The 21,387-nt window shown below is 42.0% G+C and overlaps 1 protein-coding gene across 10 annotated transcripts in view; it reads right to left on the minus strand.

Annotated features, from left to right (window-relative positions):
• Nucleotides 1–21,387, minus strand: part of LOC116061113 (zinc finger MIZ domain-containing protein 1-like) — a 109,802-nt gene that overhangs the window by 11,062 nt on the left and 77,353 nt on the right. For 3 of the 10 annotated variants that reach the window (XM_031315023.2, XM_031315024.2, XM_031315022.2), the window contains exons 5-6: nt 18,038–18,143; nt 8,518–8,553 (exon numbers count right to left, since the gene is read on the minus strand). In XM_031315023.2, the coding sequence (XP_031170883.1) occupies nt 8,518–8,553; nt 18,038–18,143 (142 nt within the window). Of the gene's footprint in view, nt 1–8,517; nt 8,554–12,188; nt 12,439–16,492; nt 16,517–18,037; nt 18,144–21,387 lie in introns of those variants that run through there. The other 7 variants (XM_031315027.2, XM_031315026.2, XM_031315028.2 and 4 more) reach the window with 6 other exon arrangements.

A 21,387-nucleotide genomic window follows, 5' to 3' on the forward strand; every position in this document is an offset into this window, starting at 1 on the left:
TGTTTGTACACTTGTATCACTTTATCCGATTGGGTATCAGATTCTTGCTCCATATCATTCTCATCTTTTAATAGTTATTTGCTCTATTATTAATTCTTATTCTATAATGTCTTGCTGTCTTTTAAACCTGATTGTTGTATCCACTCATGTGCACTGTCTGCCACTCTTTTCAGGCTAGTCTTCATCAGTAGTAGTTTATGTAAATGTATGTCTGTCCTGTGAGGGTATTTTTCCCTTTAGGATTCTCTCAGTGCATTTTCTGTGTTTGCAATAAATTGACAAAGAAAAGTAAACCCCAAATTATATCATTTTTTTTCTAACCAAAAGCAGCCAAAATGTGTTGCATTATTAGTTCATTTAAATGCATATATTGCCAGGTGAGAAGCAGCTTACTTTCTATGTAAGATGAGGGATTCCTTGAGACCAACTTAGTATTTTGTATACTAGAAAACTCCTCTTACAGTAAGAGACAAAAGGAGGCACCTTTATGCTGCAATATAAAATACCAGCTTTAAATTCATTATGTCACTGCAGCTCTTGGCCACTAGGGTTCACTCTGGGCCTGCAGATGGACTCCAGCCCTTCCCTCCTCTCCTCTCCACCTTTCTACCTTCCTAAGGAACCGCTTGGTTAGGTAGCCATCACCTAAGAGCGTGTTTGATCAAATCATATGCTTTTCATCTGCAGTGCATGTTTTTGTACTGTGCCAACTACAAAAGACTCCCGTTTCCTTATTCTCTCCCTCTCGCTTCCACTGTCTCCTTCTAGCCTCTCTCTGCGGCGGCAGAAGAGAAAGGGAATGTGGATTCAATCAAAGAGCAGGGCAGCCACCTCCTCTTATGATTCACAGCACTTCTAGGCTGACTAAGGAGCAAGGGAAGGAGGGGGGGTTAAACAGAGCTCTTGGTGATTTCAGCTGCAGTTCGCGCAAAAAGCCACGTCAATATGACAGCAGACAGTGCAGGCTGTCCTCGCAGGCAGATCCACCCTGCTGCCACATGCAAGGATAGGCTGCCATAGCACATATTACACAGAAAGGGACAGGGGAGGGACAGAGAGGGAGATAAAAAAAAAAAAACGTTGAGTGAGTCAGTGAGAGAGGGGGCATCAGGCTAATGGGGCTGATGGGAGGGAGGAACAAACAAAAGCTTCTGACTCCCATCACAAACATGGCAACCCAGAGATTTGCCCACACATGAGTGCTTGCAAACATTGCAAGCCTACTGACACACACACAAGGAAAGACACCACACTGGCTTATATTGTAGAGGTAAAATAAATAGGACACGAGATGTCCTCTGTGTGCGCCGAATTTCCGAGGACAAAACTGAATTTCAGCATCGGCAAACAAACACACACCTTCTCTTCTCAGAGCATTGCACCCCAAAAGGCACATCCTCTCCTTTCATTTGAACACTGAGCACACCAGCCTCGCTCTGTGTAAAGATGAGGGCTGGAATACAAAAGACATGTACAGATGGTGCCAGCAGTCTCTCTGCCTCTCCCTCTCCTCTCCCTCCCCTCCCTTCCACTCCTTTAAAAGCAGCACAGGGCTCAGGCGCAGAGGCAGCTGGGTTTTTCCTACTTCCCACCCGCTTATGCTCCCTCTCTTTTTCTCTCCCCCCCTCCCCTCCTTCCTGCCTCCTGCTCTTGGCAAGGCAGGTGCCAGGAGACAGGCTGTGCTGTTCCTCTAGAGGATTGATCTGACTTTACCGCGGCTGTGCTTTGGTTGACAGAAAAGGCCTCTGAGGTGCTATTCTACTGAAAACATCACACTCACAGGTAGATGTACCGATTTGTAGGTGAGTTTTGATGAAATATAACCAGGTCCAAGTGCTAGCTTTATAAGTTTCACATCTATGTTAGAACGTCCTGCAGTGTTTCAACAGCACCCTCCCTCTTCCCAGACCCCTTCTGATTGAGAGTTTTAAATTCAAGGGCCTGGCGACCAGCCAGCATGTTACAGCTCAATTAGGTCTCATTATTCTCTTCCAACAAGGGGTAACTTGCACTTCTTCTATGTTGATAAACATGTCTCCACAATTTATCCCATAACTGTGCCACCGTGAGGCCGTCTGGCTGAGGGGACGGTATCCTCGTTTCACACCGAGGCCGACATCAGCCGCAGGACAAAAACAACAACAGCGTTGAGCCGAGCAGTGAAATGACAATACATATTTAAGGGAATGAGAGGAAAAAAAGGAGTGGGAAGCACCAGCGCTGCCACTTAAAGAGGAATTATTCTGCCCCACCATTACATAAAGGGCTTATCACCACACAAAATGATCACCTCTGCTGAGCACCAACCTGTTTAAAGGAGAAGAGCTCTGTCATTGACTCAGAGGATAAACTTCAGGTTTCACATGACAGGAGGAGGAACAGCCAACCCATTACGCCAACACCTCATAGTCTTTCCCTCCTCCTCCTCCTCCTCCTTCACCCATGCATCTCTTTGGACAGTGCGGATGATGAACACAAAAGGATTACTGTTTTTCTTCTCCTCTCCTCCCACAGACGGTCCTTCAATAGACTCATCTGTTTTCCTCCTTGAGAAGAGCCAAAACTGGAGATAATCGTCTCAGGTGTAGCTCTTCCAAATGACTATTCTGGAGTGAATCAAACTGCCGTTTGGTGCTACAGAGCATCTTTTTGCTCTGTTTACATTGGTCTCCCTGGCGGCTATGGGTCTCTGTCTTCCATAAGGAGAGGAGCCTATCTTGTTTGCCTTGTAGATATTCCCAGGGGCCCAGCTGAGTCTGAGCTGTATTGATATTCTGGTGCTCAGCTGTGCAGCCTGATGGTCAGCCAAGGCGAAGGGCGGTAAACGCATCTGCTGGGACTAGATGGGTGGCTCAGTGGCTGGGCCTGCAGCTTCCAGCTTCACTCTCTGTTATAAAGCCCCAGGGAAACATGACAAACGACATGGACTGCATCCCTGACAGTTGTTCAATGTTCTTTCCAATGATAATGCTCCCCCACCCCAACTTTTGCCACACATTCAGACAGGAGAAACAGAGATAAACTGTGCTGATTAAATACCTTTTATTCTGCCTCTTTTGGCTCCACCAAAAGAAAAGGGCCTCTAGATTAAAGGGTCAGTTCACCCAAATTACATCGTGTCTAGCCATTGTAGTTTGCCAATGTTTTGAGATATCGGACTCATTTCTGTCTCTACCCCAATACAATGGAAGTGAACAGAATTCCATTTGTGCTGCTCAAAATAATATTTGTTAAAAAAAAAAGAAGAGAAAAAAAAGTGTCTTTCCAGAAACAAAGTAATTTATATTTGAATGTAAACAGATTTGTTGAACACTGGTAACCTAGCTGATGTGCATATTCCCAAAAATGTAACTACAAGTCGGGGCTATGGCAGCTACGGATATATCACATACAGCCGGAACGATGACTTGTCAGTTTGAGCTGCTTGTAGAGATTGTTGAGAGTGAATATAACATTAAGCATGAAGTCAAAAAAGACAGACTTCCCCAATGTCACTCGTATTACAAAGTGACTGGAATGTAAACACAGTTACTGTGGCGACAATAAGCTAATGAACAATAAATCTGTCTACTGTTGCAGTGGAGCAACAGTATAAATCAAAACATATGCTCCAGGTATCTACGGTGAGACTCCTGTTATGTGTTATCCCCTTGCGTCAACTATAAATCCATCTCACAAAAGCAATAGTACCTATAAAAAAATGTTGACATGTTCTGTGTTCATTTTTCCATACTTTGAGCACGACAAATGCAATTCCATTCACCTCTATTGTTTTAGGGTGGAGGCAGGAATAACATAAATGTGTTTTTGTAACTTGGGTGAGTTAACCCTTTAAAACAGATGTATAGCAAATGCAACACCACCACGATGAATAGTGGCTAAGTGCTGCACGGACAACCTGTGGGAGAGGATATGCTACAAACACAACATGAATGGCTACCAAAGGTCACTCCTTTACTTGCTGCCTCCTCCAACACATTTCTCTCTACTCTTCGTCTTTTTCCTTTTCTCCCTCACTCTTTCTCTCTGTTTACTGGCAGGAGGACTGTATGGGAGGCAGCAGGTAAGGCAGATGCCAAGAGCTCTTATGATCCTCGTCCCTCCCCTCCCTCCCTCTCTGCTCTGTATCTAATAGACACCTGCTCCCTTGTCAACCCCGGCTCCCACCTGGCATTGTCCCACATGGCTTGGTCACTAACGCCCACACAAACATACAGTATACATCCAGTCATCACATCACACTCACATTATCAGTAGCACTTCCTCACAATTCCCATACAAACTGTAACAATGAAGTCCAGTTTTTGCTTTAAACCTGTCGGGGAGAATCACAACCTCCAAACGGCTTGTTTGAAGACATTTAGCCAGAAGGGCTGAAAGGAGAACAAAGACCATGAGCAAACTAACAAGAACGGCTCCAGTGGGCTGCACTCTTTAGTTTCTGAGGGAGCTCTAATCTCTCTCTCTCTCTCTCTCTCTCTCTCTCTCTCTCTCTCTCTCTCTCTCTCTCTCTCTCTGCCCAGAAAGGATTGAATGGACACAAGCCTCCTGCAGGCCAAAGTCAATTAAAATAAGACAGAGTCTAGGGAGCCCTAGCCTCCCTGGTTACTGAAAGCACCTAAGAGGCCATGCAAAACAGCCATGTTTAGTTTTAGCCAAAGAATTCCTCACTTGTGTAGGCTTCCCAGAACTGTAAATGTTTGGGATTTACCTCATAACATATGGAAAACTACATGAATACCTGGTTGCTATGACATTCACTTACAGCTATCCTGCGTAAACTACCGGCTGGATTGTAAATCATCTCCCTCTCTGCCTCGCGGCACTCAGCATAGTCATCACAAAGCCATGGATGCCTGCCTCGCAGCCATCAAATCTCTCTTTTGTCTCTTCACAGATGCCACCAATTATTCATCAACGCCAATTTGATAATGAAATGGAAAAAACTCGTCCATCATGCAGTCTTTTGAGGAGCGGGTATAACAGTTTACGGACCTGTCAACCCATGACAGACCAGAACTGTGCTACAGTACTTGTTTAACCATGGGGGATAATTAGATGTAAGCTCACAGGTGGAACACATTTTCCCTCTCTGGTCACCCTCTCAACTCTACAACACTTTGGCACGGAAGGGAGTGCGAACTCGGTGTCGTAAAACTGAGTCTGTAAACTGACTTCATTAGCTCAGTTACTAAGATTTTAAAGTTGGATGAGTCATTTCGTGACATATTTCAGGGTGATTGATGTTTTCAGAAAGCTGATGAAGTGGGAAGGATGTGTGAAGTGGAAACATGTGAATGTCATGGCTGCCATGTGGCATCAAAATGTGACATATTTCCCCCGAGGTCCTTTAAACATATGCAGTCAAGGAGCTATTTCATTAAGTGAAAATGAGCTGAGAGAGAAAAAATTAAAATAATCACAATGACAGTGAGTGTGTAGCAGTGGAAAAGTATGAGAAAGCAAATATATGTTTTGGATTTTAAAGCATTAGCGTTAACGGTTATAAAACAACCACCTCCTGTCTGCACCTCATCTTTGTCTGCTGCTTTTTTTCTTGCATTATTTCCTCTGCTGCTCAGAAGTCAGTGATGTTGGAGTCTTGTCAATGAGTACTTAGGCCCATTGCCTCATGGGGAGCCAGACTTGCTGGCTAGGTTTTATGGCCCATTTCAGAGCTGCCCCGGCTTAAATACAGCCTCCTGCTGGCCACATGGCCACAATGTCGTGCCATGTCCATCCGGCGAGAAGGGGGGACGCTTGGACTCATGCCAGAAAGGTTTTACTGAGGCCACAAGCATATGTGGCCATGTGGAGGCAGGCGGCACAAGGAAAAAAAAGAAAATGCTGCAGATTTGGTGTTTCTGGGTTGCTGTTTTGACATCCTGCAGTCTTTGTTGCAACATTAAAAACCTCTTAAGACTGACGGATAGAAAAGCTGTCCCTTACTCCTCTTAACTTCCCACTCCTGCTGTCATAATAACTTCAGTATCAAAATATCCAGCTAACCACTTTGTGATGCAAATTTCGATTTATATAGATATAGGATTTCTATACAGGATTTCTTAATAAAAATCTATATGTCAAAGATAAGACATTTAAAATAAAATCTGTGTATACAGATTTGAGATAAAGATTATACTGTATGTCTTTAAAGTAATCCACTTGGCACTAACTGAATACCAACTGGAACATACAATATACGCCACAATCTCAAGATGATTTATGCAGATCTCATCACTCTGACTGACATTTCTTGGTCATGGATATACAGGAACCAAACCCTCGTCTAAGCAGGCCAGTGATTTAAATGATAATCTCTTCATTAAAAACAGGGCATGCCATTCAGGGTCCCTGTAAAGCACGGAGGTGGAAATCTATAGCATTCCACCCCCTGGTGAGAATTAATTCCTTGTGCATTTAAGCTAAACATCTTCCCCGACCTACATATTTATGTCTTAATTCAGGAGCTAAAATCTGGCAACAGTGTGTTAAGTGTCTGAGGTCAAGTTTCCTCAAAGAGCCATAGCTGTGGTTTCACATGTTTTAACACATCTACTAAGAATCATATTTAACAGCTAACCATTTTGCAATTTTTTTCTCTCCTTCCTGCTTAGCAAATCCGCCATCATAATCACAATGCGCCATGGTACAAACGCGCCTGGCTTTTAAAGGGAATGGGAGATGACACTCCGATTGGTTTATTGCATGTTACGCCCAAAACACACCTACGATTAATTAAGACACTAAGTACAACCCTTTTGAACCATGTGCCTGGTGCACGGACCCTTTTTTCCACCGTTAAACTAGCAAAAGTGGATTCGTACACGCCCTAAACGCACCTGCACCAGGCGCTTCACGCCGTGCGCTTAGATTGTTAAAATAGGGCCACAAGTGTGCTTTTTGGTCAAAGTAACATTGCAGCTTGCAAGTTGGGACTGCATTACCATGTAATGATCATGTAACTTTGAGTTAACTTAAACAGACATGATGCTCATTCTTTTGTCCATTTTCCCAGTTTTTATTGTTACCTTTAATTTTAAATGTTAACTAATTCTTTTTTATGTTGCTTTTCTAAAGATTCTACAAGTGCTATATAAATAAACTTTATGTGATTAATATCATTCAACTAAAGTTTCAAGAGTTGGCTAACTGATTTTCATACTGCAAAAAATAGTGGAAAAAAAGGAAAATATACATTAAAAAGTAAAAATATAATACATACATGATTTGTAATTAAGGAGCTAAAAAAACTTACTGCCATGGCCCTTTAAAAGGGAAAAGCATCCAGCCAACTGCACAGTGAGGCCGACTGCACCAGCACAGAGTGTGCTATTAACCATGCACTTCTGCAACCAGATTATAAGATGAGCAGACCTGCAAAGAAGCTGCTTACAGGAGCCAGACTGTTTCTCCGAGCAACAGGCTGCTATTAGCGAAGGCCCAGCCTTAAGCCCTCGTCTACAATGATACTAATTAGGCATGGAGCAGATGTGCCCGGACTAGTGCCCACCTCAGGGTGCTGGGCAGGGCCGGTAGTGTCACGGCAGCATACGCCGGTGGCTGATTCACCTGTGACCTTTTCACAGTGGGCCTGGTGACAAAGCCTCCCTTTAGACGTACAGTACGGAACAGACACTGGAGGAGCCTGGGTCGGGTCCCGGCACCCCTCTAGGCTCATTAGAGTCATCCATATGTGCAACAGTGCAGTATGTGAATAAAAAAAGCTTTCTAATGATAAACACTCAGGCCAAATGGTATGTACGGCCTCAAAAAACCAAATTTAGCAAATAATGTACATTGTTTTCATTTTCACATATTCTTATTCCTTCAAATTGAATAATTTTAAAATCTATTTTATACAGGGCATAATGAATTTCACACTGTAGACGTCTTTAAAAGAAATTATTCTATTTTACTTTATACATTCTTATTGTCTAAGTTAAGTTGCTGGTACTTTGTCTACATACAAATAAAAATAAAATCATATAATGTATCATTTTGATTTGCCCTTCTATATGTGGCCCCTATTGAAACTATGTTGCATATGCTATGTTCTCATGTATGCTTGTTGTCCCAGTTTCCTTACAGCGATCATTAAAGTTTCATCACATTATTCTGACTCTGATGTAAGCTCTGTTCACAACTCTTACTGTTTTGTGTGAGTAGGCGGGGGGTTTAATTAACATACAAATCACCGAGAAGAACAAGGCATAAACTTAGATTGTTAATGGCTTCAATGAACATCCGAGAACACAAGTGTGAACTGTGACGCAGGCAAGATGATGAAACAACATGTGTGACATGCTTCATACTGTAAAACTCCGACAGACAACACAACAGCAGCCATGTAGCCTTTTTCTAAATGACCAACCAAAAGAAGCACATCTGATGTCATTCCATGTACAGTATGTCGACACAGTTCAGTGTGAGGACATAATGCAAGGACTGTGATGAGGATGGTTGGTTGGATTCAGCCAATGTGCATGAGTTTCCTGTGCAACACACAGCAAGTACCTGAGTCAGACTGACACCTCCTGCAGCAGTTGGTTTCTGTAGGGTTCAAATTTTACATTTTACTGTACTTTTCAAACATGTCTAAAGATATTCAGTAAATGACAGACATTTGATTAGGGGTTTCTCCCTTATTCAAACACAAACCCTATGATATTACAGGGTGATTGAGAAATATATCAGGTTATTTTATTCACAGACTGACTAAAACCTACTAAGAAGAGGAGAGAATGATTGAACATACATATGTTTTACATATGCAAAACACTTTGAATAGAATGGTACTTTTACTGTGTTATGGTACAAAATGACGAAAATATCAAGTGAAGACAGTTTAAGGATTGTTGATCACATCATGACATTCCTGTTACTGAACCCTAAAGAAATGACTAAATAAACTATTATTATTATTAGTTATAGTTATCTGTAGTGATGAACCTAATTACTATAGGGTAACTGCTAATCAATGAGCCTACACGTCTCTATTACTATTGATTGAATATGTAGTTCTTTATCCGAGCAGTTAACAAGGCTTGATTATAATTCTATGCTATGCAATTAAGTGTAAGTATCGTTTCTATGCCATAGACGTGTGGAAGAGTACAATACAGTCATTCGTAATTTCTCATAACTGTCTCAGCCTCATTTTCTGGTTCTTACCAGTTGAGGACGCAGATAACTGAAAGCAAGTTTGCACTGCTTTCCGAACAACACATAAAAGATTGTATAAAGGCCTTGACTGCTTTCTGCAGAAGGGTAACTCACTCTGCTGTAGATACAGACCAAGTTAAGTGTTTCCACTGCTCTGCACTCTGACACCGGATCCATGCCAAATGTATGACTACTTTCCACCTACTGTATGGGATTGATCATAAACTAAGATCAAATGATAGTGCACCCACTGAAGCCTGCTTTTGGTTGCTGTTGTTTGTTCTTTAAAGGACTTACAGCAAGACTAACAAGTAGGAGGATGCGCTTGCGTTCCCCCTTTGATGTGAGGAGGAAACTCTACCTACGGTTACACCTGGCATTTCAATTCAATTTAATACTCTGATTAGTACTTTCAGAGATCACATCCCACTGTGTTAGCCTAGAAATCTAGACGCACCCTAGCGGCAGCAAATGTAATTTGCAGCCAGGGTCAGTCTAGCAACTCTCCGTTGGTTGCGAGCTGGAAAAACAAATTTTGGTCAGGCCAATCACATCGTGTATAGAGTCGGTGGGCGGGCTTAACATAAGGACGGAAGAGTTGTGACGGTTCTGCTTGAATTCCCTGCTACTTGAAAACAAAGAAGATGGCTGCTGCTGCTGGCGAACAGCGGTCTTTCAAATCGGCTCTGGCAGCGACTCTGGAAGACTTGGAGCACTGAAGTCATTCTTAAAAAAGGAGGATGTGTTCTGAGTTTTGCCGACTGGATACAGCAAAAGTTTAATCTATCAACTAGCGTTGCTCTGGTTGGCTATGAGTGCAGAGGGAATTTGAAAGACAACCCCTCGGATTGAGCCCTGTCAATGGTGAGTTCCTAGACCCAACACCTTGATGTGGGTCTGGCTTGTCAGGCTACCACTTTGTACCATTTTTGTGACAAATTTTGGTTAGGACAAATATTTGTCTATGAAGCACAGTTTTTTTTTTTAACCAAAACTTGCTGTGCTCTCACCAAACGTCACTGGGTTTTCACACTAACCTCCAGTGAAACCGACTATTTGGAGTTCATTAACCTAAAAATATAATTATTCTTGATCCACTACACTGATCGGCTGGTATGGCTGGCCCTGTCACCCTCTTTATCTGATCTTTGGAGGATTCAATATCAATATCATATATTCAATATATGGTTTGGTAAAAAAAAACCACCAAAATTTCCAAAACCAGGACTTTACTGTACAGCTAAACAAAACCCCTCTTAGTAGAGAGAAAGCCAAGTGAACAATAAAGAAACCAACCAACCAACCAATAATTCTCAAGTTAAGTCAATAGGAGAAAGAAATGTCTCTCTTAACAGGAACTCATTCATTAAAGGGATATTCCAACCAAAATCTATCTTCTGTTAGTTAACAGAGTTTGTAGCTTGCATGGATTTGATGGTGACTCACAATCACAGCAAAAAATCCAAAATGTCCAAATAAACTTACAAAAACCCCTCTTTTTCCACTATTCTGTCATTCATCTGTATGTTGTAATAATACTCAAATGATAGATTTTTGGTGAAGTATTCCTTTAAGTTGAACAAAACAGGTGCATTAGCATCTCAATGCAGTCGAATGTCTAAAATTTAAACCTGTTGTTCCTATTTAAAAAAACACACATGATTGGACCATGAGCAACACTGAATCCCTGATCTGAAACTAGTGAATTACTACATAGGGAGAAAATGTGTGCGTGTCTCTGCAGTGAGCCTGGCTGGTTGTGCTGTGTGGCACAGAGGGGAGTGGGTGTGATAAACTGCCAAGAGTCTCGCAAAAAACGCCACCTCAAGTAGGTCAGCTCGACTCAGAGAGATAATCAAGGCCATTTTGACCCCTTCTGTGTGAGCTGTAAGTGGGTCAAATGCGTCAGTCAGCTGTTGCAACTCTATCACGCGGGGCGCTGAGAGGCACTTGTCATACTGTCAAACCCCATTCCGTTAGTTTAAGACGTGGCAGGGTGCCCGCCTGCACCCACCAATGCAGCAACCAACCCTCTATCTGCCCCCCCAGGGGTGAAATAATGTGAAGTTACTCTCAGCAGCAGCAGGTCCACCTTCTCTCTTGTCACTGAATACACCCTCTTTAACTGTTGTCTCCTCCTTTTGACAGCTTACAGCTTTGCAGCTCTGTCCTATTCACAGCAGTGAAAACTCCACCCCCCCTCCATGTCTAAAATGCCACCCGCATTTCAACCAGACTAACTCCAGCAATGTCCCTGCTTATTTCTCACTCTTCACTGCACGGAAAAAGGGGGAACTCATGTGTCGAGAAACACTTCTGAGCACAAATCTGCAACAGCAGAACAAAGGCGATACAGGGCAGCCTTAATCTCTGCACTACTGAAACCAGCAGCTATTTTAAAGCTCTTTCTCTGTGTCTCTCTATCCCTCCCACCTTCCTCTCTTCTCTCTAACATTCTTCCTCTCTCACCTCCCCTCCCCTCCCTCCCTCTTCCCCCACGTTTCCCTCGGTGTCTCAGGGCAGCAGCTTCTCTCTGTTTTCCTCTCCTCTCTCCCTGCGTGTCCAGTGACTGACTGCACAATACACATCAATTATTCATGGCTGCTCTCTCCGTTTCGCAGGCAAAACCAATCACAGATGGAGTCATTGCTAATGGGCTCCTGCTGTACTTGCCACCGGCTTCTTTGCACTCAAGCAACAAATACCCCAGAGACAATGAGAGGGAAAACAGGGATAAGCTGGAAAAAAGAAAAAGAAAAAAAAGGAAACTTCATACAGCACTAACAGCCATGAGGAGAAAAGGAGGACACATGGTCAGGGAAGAAGAAAGGTGCGTATTGTCACATATAATTTAGCAAAATTAGGAGCCGGCTTCTGCAGCAGTAAAGGGTTAAATACAGAGGGGGGAGGGGAGGGAGAGGAGGGGAGGGGTGGGGGGGGGGGGGTGAGAGAGAGAGAGAGAGAGGGTGGGGGGGGAGGACAGGCAGAGAGGGAGAGAGAAAACCAAATGCTTATCTCCTCACCTCGGATGTATGCAGCAGTTATTGATGTATCTTCTTTTTCTGTCTAGTGATCCATTGCTTGCTCTCCCAATACACACATCACACAGAAGCAGCCACAGCCACTTCGCCAGAAGGGAGAGAGGGAGGGAGGGGAGAGGAGGAGGGAGGGAGGAGAGGGAAAAATGCAGGCAGCTCACATTTCAAACCTGCAAAGGGGGGTGGTGCCTAATGTGCTAGACAGGCTGTATCTTGGCCCACATCCAGAGCAACGAGTAAAAAGAAGCCTCAATCAATTCATTTAAAGCAACATTTGTTACGAGGGACATGCACCGCAAAAAAGTGGCGATAGACACATTTCAGGTGGGTACATTAAGCGGTGATTTCAGCCCCCAAACCTTGTCTTTGCATACAGTCAACTTAATCCATCAAACTAGTCATTGTAATTAAGGGGCATGGAGGAGCAGGAGGAGGAGGAGGCTGGGTATTGTGGCTTCCTGATTCACAGAGCGTTGGAATCAGAGAGGGAGGGGCCAATTAGACCACATTTGTCTTTCAGCACACATGAACCACAGTGAGCTTTTGGATAAATAATTACACACATATAAAACATGGAAACCTTGGGTAGACAGACCACCTGAGGCAGTCTGGAGCATATTGTCATCTGCAAATAAAAAATACACTCATCATCAGCAAGTCGATTCAGGTGTCAACTGATCTGTGGCTTAAATACAATAATATGCATTTAATTAGATACACAAGGTACAATGTAAATTCATTCTAATATGCAAACATCTGATTTTGCTGCACTGCAAATAACAGAGCCATATGGAGCAGCTGAAGATGCTACCAATCACCTCCTGCTGCCACAGACATAATAACTGCGACAACTACAGAGAAGGACAGACAAGCTCTACAGCTCTTATCTCTGGTCTCTCCCGTCTGTATTTGCTCTAGTGGTATTTACTATCAGCTAAGTGCACAGCAGGTGACTTACAGCCCTGAATCCCTACCTCAAGTTAACACATCCATCATAGCTGGCTGGAAGACTTCACATACAGTGATCATATAGTGTAAAACACACTGATGGTCCAAAGTAGACATAGTGTAGATTTGTAGCTTCCGTGACACTCATATCGTATATAATAAGCCTTTAACCTCGTAAACTCTGACACGGGAACGTCTTTACAAACTGGTGCAGCCAAGCTTTTATCAAATCCATGTAACTGTATTCTTCAGGCCTCTTGGGTTTGAATAAATTAACGTGTAGTGTACAAAATATTATCTACATTTAAAGAATATTTAGGGGGGATTTAAGAAGAGTTTGAGAGATTTAAGAAAGTAACTCATATCTAGAAAAGAAATCCATGTTTGATAGATAAGATCAAGCATTGATTTAGAAAATCTGTTTTTGTGGTGGACTTTATCTTGTAAATAACAGTACGGACCTCTAATGATTATAATGTATGAGGTGTTTATACAGTAGGTGGGGTGAGTGAACACTTATCCTTAGACTGGGTTTCAGTTCTTGGGACTAAAATAACAGCAGACACCACTTGAGGAACCATGGCTGCCTCACCGCCATCTGAAATAAAGCTTCCATACATGGAAAATAAAGTCTTAAATGTGCATTTAAATCTGATTTACTAAAGGTTGTTTATTTCTCAACTGCCGCTGACAGTCAAACTGGGCCACCAACAATGTGTAATTTATTACACACACACATCTATTTAGGAAAAGCCACAGCTAAACTATATGTTGAAGCACACCGGGTGGACAGACGGACAGAAAGTTATAAAAAAAAAAAGAAATGGTGTGGAAAGCTCTGGGAAGAGAAATTACAGCCCTTATGGCCTGTGTGTATCTGACCTCTGTATTGTGTGTACAATCAGAGACTTTTCCACAGCTCAATGACAACACGTCTGACCTCCGCATCTTCAGCACTGCCGTACAGTCAGCACTTCAAACTACAGTTTACAGGAAATTTACGTTAAATTTGGACTCAAGTAAACTAAAGAATTCAACCACGAGTATAAAAAAGCTTGAAAAATGTTCATCTTAATCTTAACCGTGTTTTTTTTAAATCAGTGAGAATTACTGCATCTTTCCTGTTTTTGTAATTTCCATTTAAAAAAAAGTTTATATCTTGAAATAAGATTACTAGCATGAAGATAATGTTCCTCTTTCCATTTAGTCTTCACTTCAAACATGTTTATACTTTGCCTAAAACTCTTAGATGTGTAGGATGTAATGCACTTATAATTAATTTGATGTGTTTTGTATTTTATATTAAACCACTTAATATTGTAATTCTGTTTTCTCCACATTGTAATTCTGTTCCTACTACCTTTGTCTACTCTGCACATACATACAGCACCTGTGGCATGTCTGCATGTTGTACACATTTTAAGACAAACTTGTGATTTTACACATATAGAAAGTGGACTTTACTTGGCTGTTATGATGGATATTCTAGATTTCGAGGTTTCTATTAGTATGAAGCAGTTGCTCACACTGCCTAAGGTTGATATACAAACATGCACAGCATCCCCTCCTACACTACCAGAAGTCCCACCATAGAAACTCCATCAATCAAACCAGCTAAACAAGATGAAATGAACTATAAAAACTTGTTTTCTGAGATGTTTTATTTTGCCATGCTGACACTGTTAACTAAAACCTACGATGTCTTTTGATCAAAATTGAAAACAGCCCTGCAAGGTGTGAAATGAGTATAGAGACAAACCAGCCTGACAGAGCCAAACTAATTATCTGCTGAATAGCTGATTTACCAGGCGTTGTTACATGAGAGAATGAACTGCTCCCCCTCTCTTTTTAGTTGGTGCCTCCTTTCACTCCTTTAAAGCTGAGGAATTCCAAGAGCTTGCTGAGGCGCAAACGATTGGGAATGTGCCACTCTGACCCTCTTGGAGGAAAATTCGTGATTAAGCGTTTTGTAAACGCTCTCGAACCAGACTGAACCATCCTGCAGGAGGGGTGTGACACTAATGAAAGAGGCCTAAGAGGGCTTGTAATATACCCTGTGATGGAGAGAGAGAGAGAGAGAGAGAGAGAGAGAGAGAGAGAGAGAGAGAGAGAGAGAGAGAGGAGGGGGAGGCCCTGATGAGTTTATCCACACCGAGCGAGTGATCTCCCTGCTTTGATGTTGCCACTCGCTCCACGTGCAATGCTTCGCCCTGCGGTAAGACAGTCCAAGTAATCACAGATTAATAGAGCAGGCTAATCTCATTCACAAAGAGGTCACTATGAGCAGACAGACGCCCCTCCCCCAGCATTGTGGGCCGCTTGCAAAAAGGCAAAAGGACTACAACTGGCCAATCCCCCTGAGTACATCTATTAAAGAGTACATTTCACTAAATCACACTGTGTGTAGAGCCAACATCTAAACCTCTAAACTGCTCACTTTGCTATAATTCAGGTATATATGCTGACTTATAAAATCAATAGGAGGTGATAATGAAGTTTTCCTCAGGCGAGAAGATACACATTGTTGGTGTTATTAGGATCAAGGTCTACTTTTTGCCCTTCTAAGCTTTTTTTCTTACAAAGGAAATTAACAAACGACTTAAACGTCTTAAACTGTTGGAGGCATTACATTATGAATACATTTGTCAAAGCTATAACCTGTTTCAGCTGTAAGTTTACTGTGAACATTGATTTCCTACTGTTGAAATCAGCTCTGCCCTCCCCTCAGCGCAATTTCCCCCTCAATTTTCTCCCATGTTCTGGAGAGGAATTTAGATGACATAACAGAAATGTAATAGCTCAACCACGCCGCATGTCAGAGCCAAGACAAGGTATGCCTGGTTAAAACAGGACACCAAATCTGATTTACTTATTAGCGCTCAGATATTGGCCTAACGTCCTCTGTGGCAGACAGCCCCGCTCATAACTACCAGAGATCTTGCCCCCTCCTGTCAACTTTGAACATAGATTTTCAGAGCAGATTACAAGATTTGACTGCGCAGGGCAGTGGTTATGAGAGTAAAGATTTGGCTTCAAATGCTCCCTGCACACTTTTTTCTGCTTATACATTTTGAGGAAACTCCTAGGCACAAGCCCCTTTGTGAGCAGAGATAAGCAACAAACATAAGGTGGAACAGTTTCAAGCTGTCTGTATCCAAAACAACAAAAAAAGCTTGTTATGCAACAAATGGCAGACTGTCGTATTAATGAAAAAAATAAATAATCTAAAATAAATTGTATCACATCCAGGAAAACTGTCAGATTTAGCTAAACAAATAATTGCAAGAATGTACAAGAACATTACGCACAGGACGCTGTATTCAATTAAACATAAAATTCACCTCATGTTATGTCCTCTACAGTCTACACAGACTTGATCTAGCTTCTCAGATTTGTTCCTCAGTGAACGGCAGACACTAACTCCTCTGTATCTCCTGTTGGATGGCTGACCTGCTGCCGCCATCCTGGCCCCTTCATGTGACTCACTCCCTTCCCCCGTCACTTGGCAACGGCCCCCGCAGGACATTGGGGAGTGGGTCCAGCCCCTGGGGCCCTGTGGGAGGGTCGTTTAAGAGCCTTCTCCCTTGGCTGCCAGAGAGGGCTTTCTCTCCGCTTTAACAACCTCCTCGACTGAGGCCTCCACTCTAAAGAGCTTCTGGGAGCTTTGTAGGAGAATGCCTCCTTAGTGGGTTCCATTGACTCTCTCTCTCTCTCCCTCTCTCTTTCTACAGGCCTCTCAAAATATTCATGCATACAGGTATATAATTGTCCATGAAATGCACTTTGGGATGCTGCCTAGACTGGAGTACTTGCTGGTTTCCAAATGACTACTGTTGCAGGGAATTATTCAGACAGAGAATCAATTGGCAATCTTATCTAAGCCCATAAAGTAGGGCCTGAGATTTGATTTAGCATTAAGTAGAATTACAACATTTGGCAGTATAAGTTAATTGCAGGCAGAGAATGATTCCCCTCTCGTGGCTGACATAAGAGTGACATTGCGTGATTTGAAGCCTCATATTACCACATATAAAACCATGGACGCCATAAATCAGAAAAGCCAAACACAAGTGAAAATTCAAACAATATGTGGCTCTGACTTTCATGTCCTAGTAGACTTAAGATGGCTCAGCGGAGAGGCCGAGCACACAGAAGCAACTGCACAACCCCACTGTCCTCATAACCCAAGACAGGTGGAACCCACAAATCAAAGTGTAAAGGAGCACAAAATATTCCTGTTATCTTCCGAGCTGCTGACAGCCGATACATCTTCATTCCCGTCGTGCTTCAGCATGCTTTTTCGCCAGCTTGATAACAACATTTAGCAGTATACATCTGTCCCAATAATCCATCATTGTATCAAGAGGACGGTGCTGTGTGAAAACAGGAACTCATTGTCACTGATAAAGTCGTTTTTTTGTCGCGTCTGAGAAATGGCGTTTTCTACTGTACGCACTTTGTCTTAAATCTCCAGAGAAGAAACTGTAGCTGTAGTTCTCCATGTTGTGAACAAGTTTGGAAGTGAGATCCAAAATGAAGAATTCAAAGTTTATGCAGATATTAGAGGGCAAAGGAAAAGGTATTTTGTGTTACTATTTTTGTGGAAAACAAAAGAAAAAGATGGTTGGACTATTTACTGTATTAAGCAGAGAGCCATTTTTCTTTTAGTCTTTGCAAGATTCCGATAATCAACTTAAATACTTGAAATGCTGTCAAACACAATTAGGTTAAGAGTGCTTTTCTGGAGTATCAGGATCTTAAACAGTCTAGTAGAAATGGGTGGGTATCATGAAATGCTGCCAAGAATGCAGGCAGGAACTTTGAGCTCAAACAGGCCAGCATGGCCAGATGGCCTGAGACGGCGGTTGAGAAAACTCTGGTCTTACCTGCTGATTTTGGAGTGAACTTGTCCCTGTTGGCAGCGCACACAGCCAGGAGCCGGTAGCCCAGGTCCAAGTCATAGCCCTGCTGTGCTGCTACGCGGCTGACCACCTGAACACAATGACAGCATGCAGCACTCAGTCAGGATAATGTCACATATTCTATTCCATTATTGTGTGAGGTTCATTCCTACTGAGGAAATAACTAAATGATACAGGGACTTAAGATAAAGCATTTACTTAAAGATAGATACTGTATGTTATTTCTTGGGAAAAACTCACACATCTGACATCATATAAATACTACTGTATCATACTGTAAGGCCACATATAGGTCAACAATAAAGACAAGACGTCAATGAATGCATTTTTGATTTGTGGATAAATGAACCGACAGAAAAAACATTTACGTTTTTGGAGCGTTTAGTAACTCAATTGATATTTTTTTTATCCTCCTATTCTATTCTATTCTCAGCTTTACAGAAGAGACAAGTACAAAGTGCTCAGAAAGTGCATACCTAGTTCCAAGGCTGTATTATTTAATTTTCAGAACAGAAAATGTTTTAAATGTTTAATCTTAAAAAGTGACAGACCATTGTAGAATATAAATTGGTTCATTCGAATGCAGAAGTTGATGAAAAAATATTAACAAAATGCTATCAAATTTAATTCAATAAGTTTTGGAGATATCCTGCTAACTAACAAGAATTAATACAAAAGACAAATAAACAGGAATGGAAACATAATCTCATGACTGAAGTGATTATACTGCTCCGAAATGGGAGCAGTTTAAAGGACTATTCATTCTCAAAAGGAATATTTTGTCCCAACATTTTCCCAGATTCTGGCTGTCACAGAAGAATAAAGTTTGGCAGCATCCTTCAGTTCAACTTAAAGGATAAAGTCACTATAAGTTTATCAGTTCCATATGAGTGGGCGAAATGTGGCCTCCGGTGCTGCGATGCCCACTGAGAGGAAACATTAAGAGAAACATCCACATGCCACAGGAGGTAATGTAAATCACCCTTATGTGGCACATGTTGCTTTGATTTAGCATTGCCATTACCAGCTCAAAGAGACCCGCTCAAGACGTTAAGACCTTTAGGACATACTAAGGCCTGTGTGGACCAACATGCCTCACTAGAGACAGATTCTTCTTCCTGCCTGGTTTTCATAGCCGCGATCCGAAGTTCAAGACAAGCCCTGAGGTAGCACAGCTGAACACTGCTCCCTGCACCATATCATTATCTCCTGTAAGTATAGTCTTGATGTGACACCAAAACAGAGTATTCATATCTGGCCTTTATTTATAGGAATCCTCCATTAAGAAGAAGATATACGAGTATAGGCTGTCTAATTAGAGTCTAAGCTTGTGAGGGACAATTTGCTAAATGGTAATTTTAGTGTAAGAAGTTACAACAAGTAGTTCTAATTTCAGCACTTAAATTGTACAGTCAGTGGAGTGTTGGTGGTGGATTGTCTTCCACATTAGGATGATTTCAAAGATAAATAATCTTGTTTTTTAAGCAACCTTTTCCTTGAAATGTTTTTAAGGTTGGATATATTTAATAGTGGCCTGATCTTTCGGGTATTTTATAAGAAAGTCATTTTTTGCTTACCCCATTGGCAGACTATACGGTACATAGCAAATTTGCCTCAATGACAATATTTAGCTGTTTGTAGAAGATGTTTTTGTTTTTGCGGTGTAGCCACCTGTCTGACATCGCCACATGCCAACACTGAGGCAGCAGTGAGATACAAAAAATGCAGGCAACAGGGTGAAGTGTTTACCATTACAGTCTGAGTAATTTCACAATCACATCAGACTGTCTGTGCTCCCTCGCAGTGTGGTTCACGCTAAGGTCTATACAACCCATAAACTAAAAGGAAAAGCCTTGAGATTTTCACGGCAGGAAACAAATTGAATTGGCGAAATGGAGGAAAAGGCACCTGCTGCAGCACATTAAAGCAGTAACACAATCACTTAAATGGAGGGATGTGTCAGAGCAGTTTCACTGTGGTGCTCAAGTACAAATCTCTTGGGTTCCTTCGCTCGCTGTAGCCACGCTGGCTTGGCGGGGTTACAAATTGCACCCAACAGGAGCTATATGTATCTCTTATCTACTGCTGGAGGCGGTATGGAAATGAGCAAGTTAAAGCACAGAATGGCCCAAGGTGACAGGTGAGTGACACATCCGCAGTCCATCCATTGTTCTTCCTGACTGTCTGTTCTGGCTCTTGGCCCAAAATTTCCAGAAGACAGACAGCCATCTCTCCATTTGATAACTCTCCTGTCTGCATTGACACAGTATAATTCAGAAGAGTTTATTTTTTGGGCATTTTCGCCTTTAATGGATAGGACAGCTATGAAAGGAGGGAATGAAAGGGGGAAAACACGCAGGAAATCGTCACAGCTCGGACTTGTACCCTGGACCTTCTGCATCGATGTATAAACCTCTACATATGTGTGCTTGCTCTACCAACTGAGCTATCCTGGCCACCAGAAGAGTTTTTTTCATTGAAGAAATATTCCACTAAAAATCCATCATCAAATATTCACCTCCTGCAGGTTTGAAGTACTTACTGTAATTAGGAATGGTTTGAGAAGTTTATATGGACATTTTGTTTTGGAATCAATTGTAACTGCTGTAATTCCGAGATGCTGTCCTTTGAACCGGCCCGCATAAAAATGAAGGTTTACAATAAATAGTTGTGCGCCAAACCAGAAAGACAGGAAACTTTTTAAACTGTAATTACACGGCAGATTTGTCGACGTTGACACTTAAGAGTCAAAAGCTTCAAAAAAGGCATCAGAAAACAGAAAGAGAGAGAGAGTTTGCATATTCAGGCTGTGAAACAGGTTGTTGTAAGATGAGGTAGAGTCGGGAATTATTAAATTATTTATTTTAGCATATGAATCAGATCTGGGCAATAAATTAATCTCAAAATTATATAAAGAAGTGGAAAATTTAAAAGGTCATAATACAGTATATATAAAAGAAAAGTGGGAGAAGGAGGGGGGAAGGATGTTGTCAAAGCAGGAATGGGAAGAGATCAATGGAAGACAACATGCTCCCTCATGGAGAGAATATGGTTGGAAGAACATAGTCATGTCGGAGACTATGTGGAGAAAGTAAAGCCAATCATTTTCATATCTTTTGGGAATGCCCCTCCATTATACCTTTTTGGCCTGAATTAAAGAAATGCATGGAAAACATTTTGAAAATGGAACTTCCATTTACATTTTTCGATTTGTACTTGGGAATAGTGAACCAGAGATTAATATATTCAGGGGACAAATATTTATTCAGAGTAATGTTAGTGGCAGGTAAAAAAGCTATTACCAGGAAGTGGCT

Source organism: Sander lucioperca, chromosome 22 (genome assembly GCF_008315115.2).
Source record: "Sander lucioperca isolate FBNREF2018 chromosome 22, SLUC_FBN_1.2, whole genome shotgun sequence".
Lineage (NCBI taxonomy): Eukaryota > Metazoa > Chordata > Actinopteri > Perciformes > Percidae > Sander > Sander lucioperca.